General features: G+C 44.9%; 3 protein-coding genes across 12 annotated transcripts in view; 2 read left to right on the top strand and 1 right to left on the bottom strand.

Moving 5' to 3' along the window:
* Positions 1-863: 863 nt before the first annotated feature.
* On the top strand, positions 864-7,658 carry si:ch211-63o20.7 (uncharacterized protein LOC566836 homolog). Of its 3 annotated transcripts, XM_020056446.3 has the most exons (5): positions 1,103-1,316; positions 1,573-1,715; positions 1,797-2,708; positions 3,503-3,743; positions 4,307-7,658. In XM_020056446.3, exons 3-5 carry the CDS (start codon positions 1,872-1,874, stop codon positions 4,546-4,548), a joined length of 1,320 nt encoding a protein of 439 aa, XP_019912005.2. In that variant the 5' UTR covers positions 1,103-1,316; positions 1,573-1,715; positions 1,797-1,871; the 3' UTR covers positions 4,549-7,658. The 3 variants fall into 3 exon arrangements, with proteins under 3 accessions (XP_010881453.2, XP_019912005.2, XP_034143627.1); XM_010883151.5 differs by lacking the exons at positions 1,103-1,316; positions 1,573-1,715 and adding an exon at positions 864-1,053; XM_034287736.1 differs by having other exon boundaries at positions 1,103-1,715.
* Positions 7,659-9,093: 1,435 nt separating this feature from the next.
* Positions 9,094-20,353, bottom strand: elp3 (elongator acetyltransferase complex subunit 3). Its single transcript, XM_010883152.5, has 14 exons — positions 19,588-20,353; positions 19,240-19,339; positions 18,589-18,727; positions 18,377-18,447; positions 18,085-18,148; positions 17,921-17,989; positions 17,238-17,392; positions 14,970-15,131; positions 14,233-14,359; positions 11,708-11,901; positions 11,436-11,526; positions 10,826-11,119; positions 10,181-10,262; positions 9,094-10,000 (listed from the first exon to the last, which is right to left on the bottom strand). The coding sequence occupies exons 1-14, from the start codon at positions 19,607-19,609 to the stop codon at positions 9,912-9,914; spliced, it is 1,659 nt and encodes a 552-aa protein (XP_010881454.1). The 5' UTR covers positions 19,610-20,353; the 3' UTR covers positions 9,094-9,911.
* LOC105018043 (kinesin-like protein KIF13B) overlaps positions 20,057-24,611 on the top strand; it is a 26,393-nt gene continuing 21,838 nt past the window's right edge. For 5 of the 8 annotated variants that reach the window (XR_004574715.1, XM_034287649.1, XM_034287651.1 and 2 more), the window contains exons 1-4: positions 20,100-20,182; positions 20,347-20,471; positions 21,693-21,779; positions 22,375-22,468. Coding sequence is in view for 7 of the 8 variants with exons in the window: in XM_034287649.1 (XP_034143540.1) it covers positions 21,713-21,779; positions 22,375-22,468 (161 nt within the window). In the remaining variant the exon portion in view is untranslated. Of the gene's footprint in view, positions 20,183-20,346; positions 20,472-20,827; positions 21,780-22,374; positions 22,469-24,611 lie in introns of all 8 variants that reach the window. The other 3 variants (XM_029114758.2, XM_034287648.1, XM_034287647.1) reach the window with 3 other exon arrangements.

Genomic DNA, 24,611 nt, shown 5'->3' with positions numbered 1-24,611 from the left:
CTTCATGCGACTCTCGTTTGCTACCCGCACACGTATAACTTCAATTACACACCTCTGTGAACCCACACATTGATTAATGGAAAGAGAGAAAATGTCTCATGACATTAGGTAACTAGGCTATCATTAGGTTAACGATACGTCTAGCATTATCGCGTATGCATTATCTTTCGCCTAGGCCACATGATCGTGTTTTTCACACTTAAAAATAGGATTACCGGTGTGTTAAAAGGGTACAAATGGGGGGGTTGTACCTTTTTGAGGTACAATTATGTACCATTTACTGTTCTTTCGTTTTAATTTACTTTGTACCATTTCTGTTAGTCAAAATGTGCTCTTCTGTCCCCATGAAAACCAAAATTGTACCTTTGAGGGAACATTCTTCAAAAGTGTACCAACGAGTTAACTGTTCTTGTTTCGTACCTTCATTTTTGAGTGTGTTGTTGAACAACAATGTAATTCAGACATCGCCTACTTCCCTTTTTCAAGAAAATTTGCAAGTGTTGTGGCAATAATGTTACACACCGGTGTACTAGCCTTTCGTTTTCATAGTCTTCAAGCTACACAAATGTTTGATTGTTTGTTACACTTGTGTTTTTCCTTTGTATCTTACACAAAACAATAGCTTATCCATAGCATGCTTGCCTTAATACAGTGTAGCAAAACTTTAAATTTCTTTAATTTATCTGTTAATTATTTATCTATACATCATGTATAATTTTCAAAGCCAAAGCAGGGCCCCGGTTCATTTAAAACCCTGATTTTCAGCATATTTTCTTACATACAATCTACGTAATGCGTAACCTTGTGTTTGTTCAATATATAAAATGTTCTGACTTTTCAAAATATCAAATGTGCGTCTTCGCTGATTGACCAATGAAACAAGTAAACGTTAATACGTACAGATCAGTGGCCAATCATAGCCTCCTTTTTTTCTATGAGCGGGAAGTTCCAAGAGGATACGGAAGTTGTACAAACCTAAACTTTGTTTTCATTTAAATGGTCATATTAGTATATTAAATGGATACAAAAATGTAGAAGCGATCAACTTCATGGGTGAGTGTAATTTACATGAAGTAATTATTTAAAGTGATATATTCTAACAAATTTAGCCAGAGCATTATACATTTTCTGAGGCATCCTAGCGAACTAGCTGCAAGCTAACCAGTCAGCTGTAATTGTAGACTAAAGAATTACCCCGAGCTAAGAAGCACGCTCAGTGGTTGCCAAGGCAAGCGATTTAAATGTTCAGTGCTAAGGCTAGCTAACGTCTGACGATTATTACGAAATGTGGAAGTCAGTTGAAAGACAACACTGTGGTATGTTAAACAAAGTAGCTACCAGTTTCAGTGGTAGTGTATAATCAATACGTCGGAAGCTATAAGTATAGAAGTAATGGCGTTAATAATATTAAATCAGATTTCCAATGTTAACTAGGGTCGCGGGGCAAACACATTTTTTTAGGAGTTCTCGATATCTGTTGACGATAAGTGTATTTTCAAGCTTCCGGGTTGAACATTTCTAAAAACATGTAAACTGTATATGTATTTTTTTTTTCCCCACACCCCAACATAGAAAGCTATAGACTGAAAGTATACTGCTTGTCCTATCATGTGCGTTACATTGTCATCTTAGGCAGTTGTCGGAAACGTTATCATTGTTACACCAAACAAATAACTCGATAGAAGGCGTAATCGAAGCTTAGTGACCTTTTAAAGGTAAGTGTTATTTATAATTGTTATGATAATCATAATACGTTAAATCAATTGTATAATTACTACAACCAACTATTTTTGCAGACAACAGAAAAGAGTAACCTCAGACATTCTCAAGAAGACCCCGAACAATCGGATTTATATTACTGAGCCCCGCAGATGGAGGAGTTGTACACCCTCGCGAGGGAGGTGGGACGGGGCAGTTACGGGGTGGTCTTTGAGGGCCACATGGCCAAGACAGGTCAGCGTGTGGCCATCAAACGTCTGCCCTGCATCAGCCCTGAATGCATTGAGCTCTACCTTCAAGAGCTGTGGGTCATGAGAGCCACGGCCAAGAACAACCCCAACGTGATTGCCCTCCACGACTGCCTGCTGCAGACCGGGTCCAGGACGTTGGAGCCCCTGCGGTCGGGCAGGCTTCCCCTGGACCTGGTGGAGAGCGCCCTGAAGGGCATTGTGGTATGCACCGAGTCCCAGACAGGGCAGGAGGACAGGACCCGGTCGGACACCCACCTGTCTAGGAGGAAAAAAAACAGGACTGACCTGGGTGGTCTCTTCGGGTCCAGGACCAAGAGTAGGTTGAGGACTAAATCTGAGTCTGACGTCTTCAGGTGTGAACGTCAGGAAATTACTAACTCAGGTCTATCCAGGTCTAAAATCAATGAGAGAACTCACTCGGAGATATCAAAAACCCCAATGAGGACGAATTCTGGCCTCTCCCGGCTCAGGAAGAGGCCAGAGGCCGGGCTCCAGGGGGAGGAGGAGAACCGTGTTCCCCGGCGCTGCTGCGCCCTGTGGCTGGTGATGGAGTACTGTGACGGGGGGGATTTGAACCACTACCTGCTGTCCCGACCTCCTGACAGCCAGAGGAACAACAGCGTGGTCCAGCAGCTGAGCTCAGCCATCGCCTTCCTGCACCGCCTCCGCATCGTTCACAGAGACCTGAAGCCAGACAACGTCCTGGTCTCACTGGCCCCCAGTGGGCCCCTGGTCAAGGTAAGGTGTGTGTGTGTGTGTGTGTGTGTGTGTGTGTGTGTAGACCTCTGGTCAATATAAGGGGTGTGTGTGGACCTCTGGTCAATATAAGGAGTGTGGTGACCTCTGGTCAATTTAAGGGGTGTGTTTCTGTAGACCTCTGGTCAATTTAAGGGGTGTGTTTGTGTAGACCTCTGGTCAATATAAGGGGTGTGTGTGTATAGACCTCTGGTCAATATAAGGGGTGTGTGTGTGTATAGACCTCTGGTCAATATAAGGGGTGTGTGTGTGTGTGTGTGTGTGTGTGTGTGTGTGTGTGTGTGTGTGTGTGTGTGTGTGTGTGTGTGTGTGTGTGTGTGTGTGTGTGTGTGTGTGTGTGTGTGTGTGTGTGTGTGTGTGTGTGTGTGTGTGTGTGTGTGTGTGTGTGTGTGTGTGTGTGTGTGTGTGTGTGTGTGTGTGTGTGTGTGTGTGTGTGTGTGTGTGTGTGTGTGTGTGTGTGTGTGTGTGGACCTCTGGTCAAGGTGGCGTGTGAACAGTGGGTGTGAAGGCTGTTCCAAACTGTGGAGAAACAGTGTGAAACTGCAAGCTGTAAAGGTAAAATACTGGCAGTGGTAGAGCCGATTAGCGCAACACTGCGCTAGTTTGACAAGCACAGTGCTGAGTCGTTTTTCAACCGCTGCCCTTACTGAGCTACGTGGCCACATTGGATGAGTAACTGCTGAAAGGGGGTGAACGGCTCATTGGCTAGCATTGTGTGTGACAGCCTAACACATTACTTCCTGAGCTTGATGCCATTCCACCCCATCTTCCTTCAGGTGGCTGACTTCGGCCTGAGTAAGATGTGTGTTGTGGGGGGTCTTGGGGCAAGAGGGGATGACAGTCTGACCCGGCAGCACTTCTCCTCCACGTGTGGCTCTGACTTCTACATGGCTCCAGAGGTATGGGGCGGCCTCAGCTATACTGCTCAGGCGGATATCTTCTCTCTGGGGGTGATGTTTTGGGCTGTCCTGGAGAGAATCACTTTCCTGGAGGAGGGTTCCACAGAGGAACAACTTGGTGAGTGTCGTGCAGGGGAGTCTCAACCTGTGGCATCCTATGAAATATTGTGTTGACTGGAGAGAGAAAGAAACGACATGAAATAAGGGTTCTGAAAAACTTTCTACATGTGTGTGTGTGTGTGTGTATGTATATTTGTAAATATATCATGCTTAGCCCTGAATGTGAATTCCTAGGTTTATTTGGACTTTTTCCTCAGTCAGGGGAGAGTGCAGAATTATAATAAAGACTATAATAACATCTGATTGCATTCACAAAAATGTCTAAAGTCATGAGCAGCTCTGCTGGAGGGAGACTTTCCACCTCATTTGAAGTAATTTACCTGAATGGAAACGTCTGTGTTACCAGAGGCATTGACGGATTTGAATAAAAGACGGGGAAATTGAGGCTCCATTATCTCCCCCTTGGTCTGGTGCTTGGTTAATGGCTGGGCAGAGTTACTAGTGAGCGGGAGATGTGAATGCAACCTCGGTCACACTTCACACGTCCCCCGCTGGGTGAAAGGTCAATGCCAACGTGTCGGTGTCAGCGTGGTTAAGGGCGTCCTCCCTCTTTGCCCGCAGGTGCGTACGTGTGCAGAGGCCGCTGGCTGATGCCCCTGGGCGAGGCCCTGTGGGAGAACCCCGACCTGCAGGTGTCTGTCCCCATGAAGGCCCGCCGGGCCCCGCCTCTACCGCCCCCCCCCGGCCAGGCCCTCTGCACCCTCCTGCTGGACATGTTGGCCTCTGACCCCGACGCCCGTCCCACCGCCGCGCAGCTTGAGTGCCGGGTCCGCGTCGCCATGGAGGAGGATGCGGCGCAGTGACGCCAACCGAGGTGTTCCTGGCGACGCCCTGTTGCCCTGCCCGGTGCGCCCCTTTGGGACCAGGGCCCAGCCGTCACGTGGGCAGCGGGCCACCTGGGTGCCCCCGGGTCCAGACCTTCCTCCAGTGGGCCATCTGTCGGGTCGCTCCTACTCACACTCTCCCCGCCCCCCCCCACCGGAAACACCAACGTCCGACCCTCCCTTTGTTTCATGTTTGGTTTCAGTTGTTTTGTTTTGACACAGTTTTCGTTTTCAACATTGTAAAGCAACTTTGGGTCTTTTAAATGTACTTGGTATGGCATGTGTTACTAGTAACAATACTAATTGTAGTTATATAGAGATCTTCGAGGACCCAATGTGGCTTTACAAACTAGCAAACGGACAAAAGACAGGAGTCATAGCAAAAGCAAATACAATAATGTGCAAAAGTCTTAGGTACTTAAGTTAAACTAAAGCCATTTGGGTAGTGAGTGTTTGTAAAAAAAAATATATATATATATATTTACTACACAAATAAATGGCTTTAGTTTGCTTTCAGATGCCTAAATCTTTTGCACATATACTGTATGTATATTTTATTGTAATTGTGGGGCTGTTAATTATATTGGGAACAGGGAGCTGTATAATGAAGGTCTAATGTATATCCAGAGGTGCTGAGGCGTCCTGTACTGTTCAGGCTAATAGCTTTGTCTTTGTCCATGAGGACCAAATGCCCACCACTGTGGCTAGATGTTGCCAGAAGCCTGCTAACCAAATGATGCTACCTGTCTTCTGAAAATATGGTCTGTATAATCTTCAGTCCTCTCTGGGAATTGAACACGCTGCCTTGGTGATCAGCGCTCTAGCGATCTAATGCTTTATTGACTGTTAGACAGGCAACCCGGTCCTGTTATTTTCCTAAATTACTGTTAAACGGTCTGTGGCCAAAAGGCAAAACTTTTCAAGTCAGATATTTTTCAGTGCGGCTCATTTGAGTTGTGGAGAAGGACAGATTGGGATGCATGTGTGAATGCAGCCTGAGCTCTTTTGGTGGGCTTGTGTACCCAGTGCCTCCAGTCGGTCACGTGGTTTCACCGTTTGGCATGCTAGACTGTAACCTGACCTAGTGTTGCGAAATGATCCGAATTCACAAAAAATATTTAATTCAACCGTTTAATTATTTATGGAATCTACTTGAAGTGTTGTAGCTACCGCTGCTTGAAGCTTCTACCTGTAGCTGCTGTGCGTTGACACGCTTGAAATGTGACGTTTTCCTTCAAGGGATTGTGATTTAATGAGTGCATATTTATCTTGTTTTGGTCTGTCAAATCAACCGTTCTCAGTATATTATTGCCTTTGGAATGTTGCAGAGTCTTTGGCGGTCGAACAAGAGATTAGTAAATGTGCCCCCTCCCCCGTATGAGTTTAGATGGAGTATATTTGGTGACACTTTGTGTCTCTTTGTAAACTCTTGTTGCTGAGCAACCCAGACAGAGTGTTGAGCGAGGTATCATTTGGGTCCATCGAGTCCATCAATACGTTCATGATGCTGCCCAATGCGGCCAATCGGAGAGAGACAATGTGTCACCCCATCAGATAATATCACCCGTTTACACTAATCCTAGACCTCCCTCTCTTCCGATATGAACGAAGCTCTGTTGTGTCTGGCCTCGAAATGCTGCCGAAGTTTGATAGGAAAAAGAAACGTGTGTGTGTGTGTGTGAGTGACTTTCCGATGTACTGAGTCAGTCCATTGGCTGCGTTTGAAAGAGGACATTTGGGTCTGACATTTTGATTGTTCTGTATTATAAAGTTAATTTGTTTTGAGATGATTTTTTTTTATTAATAGTTTACCAGTGTTGTGAACCTCGAGGACAGCGATTAGATAAAAAGCTTAAAGAACAAAATGGTGGCATTTACAGTAAAGCATTGTCAAAAATCCCATATTAAATGGTAACATCTGTTATACAAACATACTTTACCATTAGTTTTATATAGCTCGCAACCATCTGTGTCATGATAGCAAATAGATAAGCTTGCAAATTTGAGTGTTAAGTGCTGTTCATAAAGCAATGACAAAATTAAAAAGGGCAATTCCAAAGAAATGAAAATGGGTAATGAAGTCACTAGTAGCATGTTGCTCAGTCTCACGCTGTTTTATTGCCAGACTCCTGGTGTTAAATGGTTTTCCCTGAGGATTCACACTGTGTACTTGAGACAACTGTCACGTCCCAAATGGCACCTTATTCCCTATATAGTTCACTGCTCATGACCAGAGCCCTCTGAGATCTGGTCGAATGTACGGTACCACATAGGCCGTAGGGTTCTGTTTGGAATCATGGATGAGGACGGAGAGGTGATTAACCCGTGGTGATAAAACAGAATATCTCGACATCTCCAAACGAGGCACCTCCACACAGATTGAGCGAGCGCTCGCCACGTCTCGCATCCAACGACACAGTTCCCTCCTTACCACAGGCCTTAGATAATAGTGTTTCTCCATAGGAAATAGAGCTCCATTCGGGACGTAGCCTATGAAATCTCTTCCAGCCGGAGATGCTGGGCCTTCCCTTCATACTTGGCCGTCCGCTAAATAAAACCCACAGACATCTATTTCCGAACGGTGTCCATCTTATCTCCGGTTCATCTTCCTGTGGATGGGAAACCTAATGGAAGAGCAGCGGTCTGTTGTGGCGTGCTGGCACAGCAGACGGGTTACCGTCCAAGCATCCCAACCAAGGTCGCTATCTCCTCTAGGTGGTGAGACGTAGCAAATGGGATATTAATATGAATTGGGTACCGGTCTGATTTCCTCCAGAACATTATAGTTTCTCACTCTGTTACACATGGAGATGAGCCTGAACAAAATCGGATGGGATCTTGAGTAAGCTGACTGGTGTGTGGTGTTTTACCTGACTGTTTTCCATAGCGGTGAAATGTAAGTTTGGACTCGAGGCTTCCATTCTGCTGTCCAGATCTATTGCCTTCTGGATAGATTCACATTTGCTGAAGAGATCTTTGTGAACGTGTGGAGAATGCAGTGGAGGATGTAATTGACACATGGGAATTGTATGGGGATGGGGAAAGTCTTCTTAGATTTCACCGATAATAGCAGAGAAAGATGGGTGTGCAATAAGAGACAGAAGCAATTTATTTTGGCCTTTTTGCCCACTGTGTCAGTGTTGAAAGTGAAACAGTAACGCACGAAAGTTACACCATTGGGTTGTATGCGACAAAATTACACAGAACATGGCCTGGCTGTCTGGCTCAGAGTTAATCATCTCTGACTCCACCAACGCTCCACTGACAGGAGGACTGGAGTATAACATCAGTCTCCACATGAAAAGGTGTAAAACAAATCGGGATCAGTTAGCGATTTTTCAGATGAGCATGGCTCTCTGATAATACCTAGATGAATACTCTGCGTGGGCAAAATCACACCGCTGACTCAATTGAGATTTCACTTCTGTGTGTTTCATAGATTACCAGGTCACACCTTTTTATAATATTGTCCAGTGTTATTTTACCTGGTAAATGTCAATACTGTTAGAATACCTGGGAGAATATCTTTATTAAAGCCAGATGGCCTGAGGGTGTGGGTCGAATGGCCAATATACCACAGCTAAGAACTGTTCTTAACAGTGCGTTACATCTTGCCTAACATGAACCAGTTACTAAAACAATAAGGTGGTTGGCGCCTGCAATTCAGCTGTAATTGTAGTGTTTGAGTCTGTGTGTTACGGGTGTGGTGATGAAAACACAATTTTAATTGCAATAAAGCACGTCTAGAGTTGACGGTGTCTGTGAGGGCTGTGTTCTGGTTGTGTGAGGGCACTGCCTTCAGCCACAGCCATTCAACTCCTCTGGTCTACTGCCTATGTGTGTAATTCCACAACGTTAACTATTTGCCTTTGAGTCAGATCATTAGTTTATCACCATAGCTCTGATTCATTTCATCTTTAGTAAGATACTTTTTGAAATACACAGTGCTCATTAATTTGCATATTCTTAAGATTACTGCCCTACGGTGGTCGCCTTCCAAACGGCACCCTTTTCCCCGTCGGCCTACTGTCTAAAGCCGTGCACTACGTAGGGATCGCAGCCCCGCGGGATGTGATTTGGGACACGTGAGGGAGACTGATCAGGCTAGACAGGGAACTGATATAGATGTAATTGGATCGGCGCGGAGTCAAATGAAGCATTAAAAGCCATCACGAGCTAGGACTCATCTGGGGCCCTCAAAACGGCGCGGAGCAGAACCCCCCCACGGACGGGCAGCTCGAGATCCTGCGACGCATCGTCACAGGCGTTGCCATGGTGACGGAACCGGGCACTTCGCCTCAAATAGATTTTCCGAGTCGGAGATTAGGCCCAAGTTGTTTGGAAAGTGAAATGTAAATGTTTGTGTTGTTTTCATTTTTCTCTCAAAGTGGTAACACTGTTGACATTTTTGACAGGAAACTCACGCAGGATAATTCGCTAACGTTTATCTTCACCACACAGGCATTCGCTGACGGAATAAACACATTCAATTATAAACCAAGGGCAAAAAGTTACAGGCGTCGCTACAGAAAACAGGTATTCTTTATTCCACTAAACGTTCAACTCTCACATTCCAACACCAAAGTAAAACATATAGGACAACTTGATAAGGACAACAGAAGATTTAAAAAGCAACCTATGCAATGCTATTTTATTTCTTGCCATATAAAATATAACTGATTAAAAAATATTTGTTCAGTGTGAGAAAGGACTGACAAGCAGCCATTCATCCTATGTCAAGTCGGCCAATGAAGGATGATTCATTCTGGTGTTCTGACTCACCACACTTGGTACCACAATTTAAATTTAAAACAGTGACGCTTAACAGCTTCCTGGGTCTCTGTTAAAAAGCACAGACCACTGTTTCCTCAAGGCCAACCATGACTGTACCACAGGTAAAAAGAAAAACCATTCAGGGGACCCTTGAAGAAAAATCGGCCATAATATCATTGCCTCACACGCTGGATTAGGTTGGGGCAGGGCAGTCACCACCCTTCCAAACAGTAACTCAGCAGGAGTCCTTTCCAAAACTCCAGAAATAAATACACCCCAGACATCTCTGATTACAGGGAGGAAAAAAGGTTAGCCATGGCATCCTATAGTCTGTTGACAAACGTGCTGATACCATCCTAGGCCACGCATTCAACCGGTAGAGATAATGATAGTACTGAACCTTTAGAAGAGAGACATTATCAGCTTACGCCAAACTGACCTCTTCACTATTACTGTCTGTAATAGTATATCCAAAACAAGAGTAATTCATGTATGCAGCATTTCCAAAGTAACAATCATGTTCTAGTTAAATAAATATATTCTTGTGGATCTTGTGGAAAACGTTGATATTAAAATAGGGGTGCCTCCAGCTGTTTCACCATATATGGTCCCTCCAGCTCATATCCCATCTTCCTGTAGTAGTTCCTGGTTCCCACACCTAGAACATGTGACACCATTTATGGAACATTCTAAACATTGGAGGTCACTTATAACACTATAAAAGCATCAGGAAGTAGAGGGGTTGAGTGAGAGGGACATAGAAACTTAAAGCAAAGGGAGAGAGAGAAGAGAGGGAGAACGGTAAAGCTAAAGAGAGGTTGAATGAGAAGAGACCCACCTGAGATGACAGCCAGTTTCCCAGAGCCGTGCTCATCCCTGGCAATCCTCTCTGCCTCCTCCATCAGCATCATCCCAAAGCCCTGTCAACAGGAGTTACACATCAAACACCCATCTACCGGGGGCTTGAAGACACCCTGCAGTTTGAAATTTTACGCAAAAGGTCATCAACTCTTTTTGGGGATACTGAAGGGCAAGTTGAAAGGATGACTTTATTTTTGTTTTAAATATTTTTCATTGAACACAGAAGAATGGTGGAGGAGTTTAAACCGAAAAATATACAGGGTGTCTTTTGTGTTCTTAAAACAAGTTAAATAAAGCTGGAATTAATTAAACATAAATTAAACTAACAACAAAAAAAAAAAAACTGAAAAGAAAAGTGCCCTTTGACAAAAACTGACAAGAGACTATGTGAAGTCAGTTCATCTAAACAAGAAACATGAAATCCCTGGGGACTGGGAAACACAGGCTGTGAAGATATTTCAGACTACAGATAATAGCACTGGATTCAAGGTAATATGATGTTGATGGTTAGTGCATAAATACTTGAAGAGCTTGTCAGGAACAGTGTTAGTGTGTTGAGTGTGTTAGTGTGTTGAGTGTTGAGTGTGTGTGTGTGTTGAGTGTGTGTGTGTGTGGAGTGTACCTGGTGCTGAAACTTGCTGGGGTCACGACTGCTGACAGGAACCACGCTTCCGTAGACATGCAACTCACGCACGATTGACACACCCCCTTTGAGCTCAGGACGAAAAGAGTGGGCGGAACAGCGCCGCAGACGCAGCAGACCAATCAAAATGTCCTGTTCTGGATCCTCGTAGGAGAGGAAGGTCTCCCAACCCCCATTGGCCACGTAGTCTCTACGGACCATCTCCACCTGGTAGGGACGCACTCTGTGGTGGATCTCCTGGATGCCCACCTCTCTGGTCCGCACATCCCTACACTGGAGAAGAACAACACTGTGATCACCCCCATACTGGAGAAGAACAAACACTGATCACCCCCATACTGGAGAAGAACAAACACTGATCACCCCCATACTGGAGAAGAACAAACACTGATCACCCCCATACTGGAGAAGAACAAACACTGATCACCCCCATACTGGAGAAGAACAACACTGTCATCACCCCCACACTAGAGAAGAACAACACTGTGATCAACCCCACCCTGGAGAAGAACAACACTGAACATCCCGACACTGGAAAAGATCAACCTACATCATGCCTTGAGTCATCTATGAAAGTCTATAGTCTCACCTCAGTGCCCATGTCTTTCATCCTGGCCAGAGCCAGCTCTCTGAGGTTACCGTGCTCCACTCCAGAACTCACCAGAGGCATGGGGATGTCCCTGAGAAACAGACAGACCGAGAGACATTTCAATAGAGAGACACTTCTGTCATAACAAGAGAAGGGGCTGGTTTGTCCTTTCAAATACTGTACATCACATCTGGATTGAAATGAGGACATTGTCAACTCTGGTCCAGGGGGTATAGGTACTACTTAACATGACACGTTATCTCCACACACACCTCTGAACGCGGTAGACTCTGGTCCAGGGGGGCACCAGCGCCAAGATTCGGGCCACCAGGTCCACCAGAGCCGAAGGCGAGTAGCTCTTATAGCGCCCCGTCTTCCACAGCTCATACAGACCCGTACCCCGGATCACTAAGGTGGGGTACAACTTCAACCCGTCCGGACGGAATGCTGGGTTCTCAAAAAACTCCTGAGTTATGGCACAGAGGTGAAACACAGGTGAGAACCCTGCCGTGACTGGAACCAGAATGGGTTCTTAATTCACCTGAGCGGTAAAATAAATAAAAATGCATTTCATTAAGTACTTGGCATTCTTGACTGTCACTATGTGACAGTTACAAAAGGAAAAAGGTGAGAAGGTGTTAAATATCCAACTCCAAAACTTCAAAATGTGATACATTGAGCCACTTGAAGAACAGGAACACTTCCCCTTATTCCTTTGTCTTCTGAAAGTTTAGGAAGGTTATAAGATCTGTGCAACACTGATTGGAATTTAGTAGAGGGACTATTTCTGATCAGTTAAGAAAAGGTTTATAGTTCTTATCTCTTCTCACAGAAATATGTCCTGTCTGGGCAGAGTGGCTGGGGAGAGAAAGGAGGAGAGATGGAGGGAGACAGGAGGTTCTGAGACAAAGGAGGGAAACAGGAGGGGGCTTCTTAAAGGAGGGATGAAAGGAGACAGGTGGAGGCTCTGAGAGAAGGAATGGAAGGAGCCTGGAGGAGTCTCTGAGAGAAGGAATGGAAGGAGCCTGGAGGCTCTGAGAAAAGCGGATGGGCGGTGGCAGAGGAGAGTTGGAAGGAGCCTGTAGGAGGCTTTGAGAGGAGACTTGGGGGGAGACAGGAGGTTCAGAGGAGCCAGCTGCAGATAAGCGAGAGAGCTTGTGATTCAGGCTGACAGAAGGTAATGGGATTCCATTATCATCCCTGCCTCCAGGCTGCAGCCTCCCTGCCTCCAGGCCGAGTCCTCTGATAGCAGCCTGGCGCGCCTATAATATACACTACAGGTGAGGAGGTGGTGGAGGAGGAGAAAGAACTAGGTGGAAAAGGAGGTGGGGAAGGGAGGGAGGCAGGTTGCTGATAAACAGCTCCCAGTGACGCAGGTGTGTGTCAGAGAGACTTGGTGCAAAAGAAGAGAACCACAGAGGTGTGTGTTTGGACTGTGGTGTGTTTAGACTGCGGTGCGTAGCGTGTGTGTTTAGACTGAAGTGCGTAGCAGTGCGTAGCGTGTGTGTTTAGACTGCAGTGCGTAGCGTGTGTGTTTAGACTGCGTAGCGTGTGTGTTTAGACTGCGTAGCGTGTGTGTTTAGACTGCGTAGCCTGTGTGTTTAGACTGCGTAGCGTGTGTGTTTAGACTGCGTAGCGTGTGTGTTTAGACTGCGCAGCGTGTGTTTAGATGGTGTCAGTTAGTAGGTCTCAGTCAGTCCCCCCCGAACAGAGACATGGTGTTCATCAGAACAACGGAATAAATCTGGCTCCGTCAGGAGGGAATACCTGGATTGGTTCAGTCAGGAGGGAATACCTGGATTGGTTCAGTCAGGAGGGAATACCTGGATTGGTTCAGTCAGGAGGGAATACCTGGACTGGTTCAGTCAGGAGGGAATACCTGGATTGGTTCAGTCAGGAGGGAATACCTGGACTGGTTCAGTCAGAAGGGAATACCTGGACTGGTTCAGTCAGAAGGGAATACCTGGACTGGTACAAATTCTCTGTAGCTAAAACGTTTCAAAGCGTTCTCCACTGTCCCCCCCACTGCAGACAGGCTACAGTATCACACCATCCAGTAATAAACATTAAGCCCCCCCCCCCCCCCCCCCCCCACCACCATCTAGTAATTAGCCTGTGCTAATAGACTCTGCCTCTAATGTGAATCTATATGTCACCCCTGACTGCTAGCTGATGACACGCTGGGCGATAAAACAGATGAGCCTGGAGGCCCCGTCCCATTTCAGAGGCTGCTCCCTGTGTAACAAGCAGCCTTCATACAGACCATCGCAGAGCTCTGGTCAAAGTGCCCCGCATAGGGCCACAGGGGTGGTTTGGGACCGGGGCCGAGGGGGAGGGGAGCATGGTGGCGGTTTCCATCAAGTTGGCACGCCTCGGAAACAATCAGAACCCAGACATTAAAATGATGGAGCCCTTTACATCATGGACGAGGGGGCAGGGTTGTCATGAACTACAGCTTAGTCTCTCACTTCTGCTGGGGTCCACGTGTGTCTGTCCAGGTATGTCTGTCCAGGTCACCTTGTCCAACCCTGACAAGTTTCTCAGAGTTTGATCCCTCTTGTGAAATTCTCGCCACAATATCTGGGTCAGTTCGAATTGATGTCAAACGATTCAGGAAGTGATTGGAATTTAAGAAGCAAATACTTCAGCTTTTGTAATCTATAGTATATCTTCTCCTTTGTGAGTTATTGACACATAATTGGAAATGTATGACTGTTTCCAGTCATAATACTACGTCTGTCTGTGTATGTGTGTGTCCGTGTGTGTGTCTGTGTTTATTTAGTGTGTGTGTACTCACTATGAACTGCTCTATGTCTCTCTCCATATCAACGTTAGGGAGGTCAGGCATCATGTGGGACACCACCTTGAAGCCAGCGTCTTTGGAGAGGTGGAATGACTCACACACAGCCCGCACCGTATGGCCTCTGAACACACACACACACACACACACACACACATTACAGCAAGCTTGCAATAATCACAAACACACATATATTGTAATGACAGACAGCTAAGAGACTAGTGACAATCATATTCAAATGATTTCTAATTAGTCCCTAGTGGAGATGATTATGGCTATGACGAACACTAGTGACGTACATGAAGAAGGGTAGAGTGACACAGCCTTTCATTAATGACTAACACTACTGAGACAATCCCTCCGGAAATACTGGAATAGTGAAGATTTCATGGCTCTGCACTGCAAATGTTCGGATTTCAACTCAATCAAAAAATTACAACGAGGGTGAATTTCTGCCCACATTGGTTTTGGTGCCCGGAAATACAGGGACTATGTACGAAGTGTTGCCATTTCTAAACTGTAAAACCAATATGTACATAAATATCTTCAAATAAAAGCTTTGAATCAAAACTTTATCCTCCACTGGATTTAAAATACAACTTCTCAAGAAAAGAGCCCCCCCCCCCAAAAGCATCACCGTCCCGACATTTACAGAGTCCTCTACGAAGACTGATGAGTGACAGGGCCAATAACCGACGCAACCAGCCACTGTAACGGGACTCGCACACGCCTACCTGTTGGTGTCCCGCGCCACGTCCTCGTAGACACTCTGTACGCCGACCTCCAGGCGGGTGCAGCCATAACCCAGCATGTCACTGAGGTGTTTCTTCAGGCAGTAGTCAGGACGCGTCTCAATGGTGATCCCAACACACTTGGTGTTACTGCGTTCGGAGTACCTGAACGAGAAAGGCTGGAATCTCACTGATCCACTCAGGACCATAAGGGACCCAACCCTGGATTGAGCCATGTCCTCACTGAAGTGGGAAGAGGCCCGACAGGCTAGTGATTCTGTCTGTTGTGGGCATCAGCTCAGTGACAAATGTAAAATGTCCACCCAGCACTGCTCCAATGGGTGGGTTTGTCTTTCAGAGGAGTTGTGATGAAGCCAAACCTGAATTTGTTGGACCTTCTGCATGATGGTAAATAAAGGAATCTTAATACGACTGACTATCCTGTTCATCTGTCATTAAGGGGGGGCCACTTAACATAGATCGCTGACTCAGACTCTGTATTGAGCTGAGAGTCTTGAGTCTCATAATGTGGTTCTACATAATGTGGTTCTATCCTCAGACAGGTGTCATGGCGGTGACGATCTCAATATGCCTTCGTCCTGCAACCTGGGAACACAACGTACGTTCTCACAGTCTGCTGACTAGTTTAAGCCAATCACAGGAGATAGAGCTCCAGAGAGGATCAGATTGGCTAAAATTTGTCTATAAAAATGCTATTATCTATCTGGAATGGTTACCCACAGATTACCAGCTGGGTCTTTTCTCATCAAGCGTACAGAATAGAGGCACAGGGAGACGCATTATGAGACAGAAACCCTCTCACTCACCTCTCTCCCACTCACCCTCCCTCCTCCTCCTGCTCACTCACCTCCCTCCCTCTCACCTCCTCCCTCTCACCCTCCCTCTAACCCTCATTCCTCCCTCCCCCTCCCAGAGATAAGGCCTCCTGCCACGTTAAGCCTGATTAGCAGCCGTAACAATTACTGTAATCATGTCATCTTAAGGAACCTGCTGATAACACCGCTGGATGAGTAATATAAGGACCACACACACACACACACACACGTACACCTTATCAGCCACTGGGGAGTAAATGAATCCCCAGACAAACTAACAAGCCCTCCGGCACCAGACTGTCATTTCCACACTCCTCTATCACATCGCTCCATCTTCTAGTCATCTCCAGTCAGTCACTGCCCCTCCCTCGAGGGAACATTTGGACAACCATCTACACCTCCATGGATCTCCTGACGTAACACCAGAACAATGACTAGAATGACATCACCACACTTCATTTTTATTATGCTTTCAACTAGATTAGCATAAGCATTAAATTTTTAAAAATGTCACATTCCTATAGCACAAGGCTTCATGTCGTACTAAACACTATCAGCAGAACGCCTGAATGCGTGTCGACCATTTTCGGTTTATGCTCCCTGCTTTAGTTCTCCTCCTTCCTGTGTATGGAAGGACCATGAAATGAGTCATCTTTCACCTTTAAAAGATTCAAAAATTCCAAGGGAAAACAAACTCCTCCTCATAACAGTTAAAGGGTGTGGTTGGCTGCGATAAAAAATAATTGATTTTCCTGGTAACTAAACTTTCACTCAATTTGCATTTGAGAGAAACATGCATAAATTGCTCTAAAATACATTTTCCTGGCAATGAAGTGGGAGAAACGACACCCTCTGGTGCACTGAAGGAACAACCACTCATATTCAGCAGGTGACGCTTTTTTTTTTGTAGAAAAAGCGATCAGTGATTGGATTCTCTCTAACCAATCAGTGTGAAAGCCAATGACGAATTCTGAAAAACCTCACTTCACCACGTGTTCTGTCTCTGGTCTAGCACACCGCTATCTGAGTCCAGTCAGACGGTTAAATCATTTTGACACCTTCAAAGCCCACTGGGAACTGTGCAGATTCAGATTCCTTCCAGAGAGTCAAAGAACGTCCGTGGGCATTTGACCAGAGCATAGACTATTTTGACTGTAAATAGGGTTGTGGTCTAAATCATTGGTTCCCAGCCAGAGGCACTTGAAGATACTCATGAGACCGCAGGCTTACCGGTACAATGCACATGAGGGGGGTATTGCAGGGTTGCTGCATGCTAAAGAAAATTCTGTTGGACGGACAGCGACTGAGCGTTCAATCTCAAGACAGAAGATGGCGCCCTCTGGTGGAACGAGGCAACAAACACTTGCCCGGTAATCAATTCACAATACAGAGAAAAGAGAGGGAGGGAGGAGAGGGGGATTGTGGGTAAAGGTACCTGACGGCCTCTGCCACACTGTTGGAGGTGTGTCCTGACAGGGCGTCGTGGAGATTCCTGATGAAGTAGTCTCTGTACTCCTCTGGCAGGGCCATGAAGGTGCCTCCCATCACGATAAACTCCACCTTGTCCACGCTGTGGCCCAACTGCTTCAACTGGACAGGTGAGTTAGAGGACATTGTTAGCTCAGCCATCGTTATGACTCCTCTCAGACGTTTAGCTGTCCCCTCGCTATACATCACGTGGGTGTGGACTGAGGTGAGGTAGCCAGGAGCTTTGAGCACTGGGAAAAGCACGCTGCCCTGGAAAAGCTCTAGGGCGGTTTAAAACTGAAAATGTACAGTGTGAATTCTAAGGACTGGCTAAAAACATTAGAACAACGATGTCCTTCATTTTGGTGACTGATAACTAAATGTGGTACAGTGAGTTAGCACAGGTTAACCTTAACGTCAAGAAGTTTTACATCATTGCACAACTTATTACGTATTTCCGATGTCTTACGTGTATTTTCAACACCTTGAAAGGAAGGAAGTGCGATTAATTGAACTAGAGGACAGATACGCACGAAAAATGAATAAAAACATGAGTGAACTTGTTCCAAGTGACGGCCCTGACAAGCACCAACGCAGACCTAGCGGACGTGTGTAACGATAGCGGGGCGAAGCGCCGTGTCTGTCACCAACCTGCTCCACGCGATGCCTGGTTTGTAGGTAGGGATCATACCGGGCCCGGATGGCCCTCATTGACGTGGGCTGTCAGGGAGAGACACAGAGAACGGACCTCAGAACAGCACTCCCCCGGGGACAGGCGGGTTAGCATGGTGTTCCACCGGACTGGACTGACTTACCTCATAGCCAGTGTAGGACTGCGTGGAGTATTCAAAGTCCGAGTCCGGACCGCCTGGGCAATATCTTGAGAAAACAATTGTTCAGTATGTTATTACACGATATACTCACACATACACACAGATGTACGTTATTACACATTATACTCATACACACAGATGTACGTTATTACACAATATACTCACACTCACAGATGTACGTTATTACACGATATACTCACACACACACGGATGTACGTTATTACACGATATACTCACACAAACACGGATGCACGTTATTACATGATATACTCACACACAGATGTTTCCTGTAAAGCTGATGTGAGGACAGCGATGTGGTTTACACATTACAGCGACCACAGCAATCTGGACAAAAACAAACATCAATTTTAAAACGTCACCTTCAACTAGATGGTCATTTCCGGTGAAAGTAGTAGAATGCTGACAAAGACCGACCGACACACATAGAAAACACACACATTCAACCCCAAAACACCTGGTACATACCCCACTGGCAGTGCGGATGGGCTTGGCCTTGAGTTTAGGCACCAGGGCGCGGCGGTAGTGAGGAGGCACGGCAGCGATTATATCCACTAGCCTGGGTTGGGCTGACAGGCCATACTTAGCTGAGCACTTGGTCTTCACCCTGATGGGCGATTAGGACAACATGCAGAGCAGTTAGGGGAAATAGAGAGGTGATTAGGACAACATGCAGAGCAGTTAGGGGAAATAGAGAGGTTTGCACGGGTGTCATTAGGGGCTCATTCATTGGTGCAAACTGCATCAGAATTGATTGTCAATCGAACTGAAAACGTGAGTTTCTGCTGGATTAATTTTGGTTGGTCCCATTGGCTTCCTTATTTGACACACGTCATTGATCATCCACACAGCACACGGTTTCCCAAATGATGCCTTGAAGACCAGTCGGTTTGAGATAAAGACAGGTTACTGGTAACATTTTGCATTGACATTGGTAATTATATAAAGCACAGCTTACTATGGACTGTTGCTAGGTGAAAGACCAGGACCTTGTGGTTACCAACGACCACAAATACATTGCTTAGAACAGCTTAGGGTGTGGGGGTCTTAGGTTTGGAGGTTCTTACTTAGGGTATGTGGACCTTAAGGTCTGGGGTCCTTAGGTTTGGAGGTTCTTACTTGTTGAGGTTGATGTCTTTTCCTTCTTCATGCGCCTCGACCAACTGGCTAATCACATCAGCAATGGTCATCATCATCAGTTCCGCACGGCTTAAATCATCTGTCAGTGGGCAGGTAGCATATCAGTAGCTACATACGCTATGTAACTAGCTAGTTATTAAGAACAACATACCCAGAGAGCTACTCAACACATATCTACCAAGTATTGTATTTTTTTTAATGGAGAGGACGTTCTAGGTATATAACCGGCGCTGGGTGGTAATTGAGCCGAATGGCTAACTTAGCCAGCTAGCTATCTAGCTAATCAAGTCATTTCAGAAATGCAAAAGACAATTTTCACAGACTTACTCTTTTTCTTCGGTTTCCCCATGTCTTCAGTAACGATGACACAAAATATGAACCGCGCAATGAAGGTCACAATAACTGAATCTAAGCAGAGAACTGAAAAGTTTGTAAACAACACCACGCAAGCATGCACGCACGACTAGCTACCACCCAATGCATTACACTGTCGTAAACTAACGTAAAATCACAGGGATATATTTTTTTATTGCCAGACCACTTCCATCTTCGTAATAAAATGTGGAATTTGTAAAATAAAATTTGCATTTAGCAAGCTGTTTCAATTAAAATAAATTAGCTATTGAAACATTTTTACGTTATTAATAATTACAATGTTTTCCACCATTATATTCTCTAAAAACAGTATATGCTCTGCTACAAAAAAAAACATAATTGATAAGAATCAGATTACTCTATCCCCTATTTGTCCAAAGGTATTTTGTGCAAATCTACACGTTGCGCAACTTGTAGGGATCCCCAGTAAATCCGGTTAAGGTCTCAGGACAGGTTTACAAAGACTTCAGTGATCTCTACGGGCGGTATCAGGAAATGCAACAGGTGGAAAAATATTCCTTCTTGTAATGTGCTGTCGTCGTTCCCGGTTAGTTTTGGGGAAAAATATTGTAATTTGAATTTTTGTGAGAATTTTTTTATCATAGCAAAAACTCAAACGCTATTACTCCATAAACTGTGCTGTTGCTGTTGAAGTTGTTGAAGTCTAATTGAGTCCGCCAATGTCACATTTGGTTGTTTGTTTTTATCCAGCTAGCACGCAAGCTACTAGCGAAGGAAGGAAGGAAGGAAGGAAGGAGTACACTTCTGGAAGAGAACGCTGCCTGAATTGGGACGCTCGAGGCAGAGGAAAATAAGAATTCGCTCGCGTTCGCACGGTGAGTTGACAGTTCTTATAGTTCAGTAGTCTACAGTTGGTTCTGTCAGTTAAAATATACTGATTTCCCCCCCCTAGTTTTTATATGTTGCTCGTTTTCTTAATTAATGTTTCGAACCGGACGTCAAACCCTTCCTTTCTGGGACGTCCTGGATTGAATGAGACTAAAAGCAAGGTTGTGTAGCCTATGCATATGTTTGTGCGTGTCTGTCAATTTGTCTGTCCGTTTTTTGCGTAGTAACAGTTGATCGCTTCGTGTGATTTGCTAATAACCTGTGATTATATCGGACAAATACTTATTGTAGCCATAATTGAGCTAGTTGCAACATTCTAATGACAATTCTTCTTATTCTGCAGCAGCAAATTGCTCGCCATCGGTTTTGGACTTCAGAACCAACCAGTATTTCTTAATCATTCCAGGGTTTTGTGTGCGCTTCTGGGGATTTCCGTACCGGAAGACTTGGATGCTTTAAAGGAAATCCAGTTTTTGGATACAGGGTTGAACATTGGACTCCAAAACCACCTGACATTTCCTGATGCCTTGCGCGTGTTTAGGGTAGATTCGGCAAAGAATCCTGATTACGTTATCAAATCTCCCTCCTCATAGTCGGCAGGGTGCTCTAGTCATTCAATATTCTGTTCCTCCAAAGGACTTGCATTTAATTTGTCCAAAAATAATTTCCACCAAGATTTTATATGTAGGCTTGTTTAGGTGGGTTATTCCCAAATGTTATAAAGCCTTCTTGTCTGTTCCACCTACAACCTTGTGTTCTACTCTTTAGAAGTTTAAAACAAAAAAACAACGTGTTTACAGAAAAGAACATTTTGTCTAAGATCAGTTATCAGGTCCTTACAGTAATGGTGGTGGTGTTGCTATGCTGCCTCTGGTTCTGCGCCCCGTTAATGTGAGCAAAAGGTCATGATATCAGCAGATTACGGAGGTCTTTTGGAGGGCGGTGTTTAACCCAGTGTCCGAATAAAGCCTTTTGTTGGTTGAGGGTCTTGCTGCACAACCACAACACAAAACACACTGAAAAACACCTGAAATAGTTCGATATGAATTGCCGGACTCTTTGGCTATATTTAGTTCTATAAGAGACTGTAATTGTCCTTGGCTGTGGAGGTATTACCAACACGGTAGGCCAGGAAGAAAATGACACAATTCATGGCAATGCTATAATGTTATTCAACATTAATACATCTTGATCACCATTCATTCCAGCCACAGATCCAGGAGTTGCCATGGATGACATCTTGAATAGCTCCAATGTTAGGGTCGCGGTCCGCGTCCGGCCAATGAACAGAAGAGGTTAGTTCATAACACATGCACTGTGACAGTCATTTATTTTTGTTCTGTGTGTGTGTGTGTGTGTGTGTGTGTGTGTCTCTGTGTGTTGGTGATTCCAGAAAAGAGGAAGCATGTTGTTATTGCTCTCTGACCATGGTTTTCCTCTGTTATGTGTGAGTGGGCAGGGAAAGGAAAACCTGACTAGTGTTCTTGAATAGCCTCGTTGGACAGGAGTCAGATTTTGCCACTCCGTGTGAAAATGTTTGTTTAATTCGGGCGCTGGCTGGCATGTTATGTAGGTCAGCCCAGAACAACACATGGGTGGTGAAACTTTGTTGAAAAGGACTTGCAATTGTTGACATCAGCATTGTTGAAAGTGTTATGAATGTCTTATGAATGTGTTTTGAATGTCTTATTTATTCTGTTTTGAATGTCTTATGACAATGTGGAGTCCTAATTTATGTAAACTTCACAACTACTGTGTGTTTGTGTTGACCACAAGCAGGGTGTTTGGAGCTTGTCACGCTTTCTATTTTTGTAAGACCTGTCTCAACAACAGTGTTTGTTGTATTTATAATAATTATGTCTGTATGTTTTTTGTATCTTTCCCCATCAGAAAAGGACATGAAGACGAGGTGTGTGGTGGAGATGGAGGGGAAACAAACTGTGTTGAACCCTGCTAGTCAAAACCTCAGCAAAGGAGACCCTAGGTAGGGAACGCACTATTCACATACATAGCATCCACTATTCACATACATAGCATCCACTATTCACATACCTAGCATCTACTATTCACATACATAGCATCCACTATTCACATACCTAGCATCCACTATTCACATACCTAGCATCCACTATTCCAATACCTAGCATCCACTATTCCAATACCTAGCATCCACTATTCCAGTACCTAACATCCACTATTCCAGTAGCTAGCATCCACTATTCCAATACCTAGCATCCACTATTCCAATACCTAGCATCCACTATTCCAGTACCTAACATCCACTATTCCAGTAGCTAGCATCCACTATTCCAGTACCTAGCATCCACTATTTCAATACCTAGCATCCACTATTCCAGTACCTAGCATCCACTATTTCAATACCTAGCATCCACTATTCCAGTACCTAGCTGATGCTATTTCAATGTCTAACCGACCGTATTTCATTGCCTACTCAACACTATTTTAGTATCTTGCCGACACTATCCAGTATCCTGTAGACACTATTCCAATATCTAGCCGTCACTTTTTCAATATCTAGTCGACACTATTCCAATACCCTGCTGAAACTATTCCAGTATCTATCCAAAACTATTTCAGTATCTATCCAAAACTATTCCAGTATCTAGCCGACACTATTTCAATATCTAGCCGACACTATTCCAATACCTAGACGACAATAACCCAATATCTAGCCAGCACTATTCCAGTATCTAGCTTAAACTATGTAATATGAGCTGATTCACCTATAATGTTGGAGAGGGATATGTGATAATCAGGGCTGAAGGGCTCTACAGGATATTCTACCTTTCTGTCTTAATGTTCTGTAACATTAAACCTGAACAGGAAACTGAAATTAAAAATATTATTTCCTGCAAGAGTTGGACATTAACCCTCTATTAAATCTGACAACAGTTTACCGCTCTGCTTTGCTTTGCATGGAATGTGTCTGGTAGTGACTGTCAAGCTAGCTAACGTTAGCTTCTTAGTTTAGCTACTATTGTGATGTCAGTATTTACAGACTCAATGCTCTACATGTATTTATGTTCTGGGCTGTCTGTCAGTAACCCCACTATATAGCTATTCTCATCGCCACTTCCAACCCACTCTACCTTTCCAAACCTCCACCCCACCTCTCCCTTCACTCCTCCTCATATCCCTCCCTCCTCAGCTCTTCCTTACCCCGGCCTCTGTCTCTTTACAATGGGTGTGGCTGTTCTCCACTCCTTCTGTTCAGCCTGGTTTGGGTGCTCGTAGGGGACTGGCTACCTGGCCAGGTGACGAGGAGATCCGCTTCCCCGGCCTTTTCCTCTGGAACAGGCTAATACCCGTGCTGAATGACTGGGGGTTTTGAATGGATTATAGTGATTGTCCACCACAACACCTGGCTATACTTCTCATAACAATAATGTGGACCTTATTTCTGTAGTCTGCAACCAGCAGGAGGACATTTTTGCCTTTGATTGTGATTTCTGTCCTGACACGCTTCACTTCTGTCTGTCTGTCTGACTTCCCTTCCCTTGGGCATGGGATCAGCACAAACAGGTTCTACGAGCTTCTCATTGTCTCTGTCCTAGACGTTATTAAGTGGTCAAAGTGATATTTCTATTATTAAGGGCCAGAGGTAAAGAGATTTATGTCGGTTCAGTCAACCTGTGCAGATAGAAACCTCACAAAAAGATGTCAGTTACCACATGAGATGTCAGTTACCACATGAGATGTCAGTTACCACATGAGGGGATGTCAGTTACCGCGTGTGAATTATAATACCCAGTTTGACAACAGGTCAGCTTGTTTGTTAGGAAACCTATTGTGCATTAGGATACACAGTAAAATTACAAATGTGAGACTGCATGACTAATAATAGAACAATCACATATTTGTGTGGTGTTCACTTAACATTTCTGACCTTTTAGAGAATTTTAAAGTTAGTTACTTAGTAACTTAGTTACTTCTGTCAGCCTGTGCAGGCTATAAGTCATTGTTGCCTTTAAACAACCTGCAAAAGAGATGAAAGCCTGACAGAAAATGTTGTGTTGATACACAGTCTGAGGGAGGGAACAGAGCTCTCTGTGAAGCACTCTCTCTGTGAAGCACTCTCTCTGTGAAGCACTCTCTCTGTGAAGCAC

Source organism: Esox lucius, chromosome 18, assembly GCF_011004845.1.
Source record: "Esox lucius isolate fEsoLuc1 chromosome 18, fEsoLuc1.pri, whole genome shotgun sequence".
Taxonomy (NCBI): domain Eukaryota; kingdom Metazoa; phylum Chordata; class Actinopteri; order Esociformes; family Esocidae; genus Esox; species Esox lucius.
The sequence above is the reverse complement of the archived record's forward strand: the minus strand, read 5'-3'. Positions and strand labels throughout refer to the sequence as shown.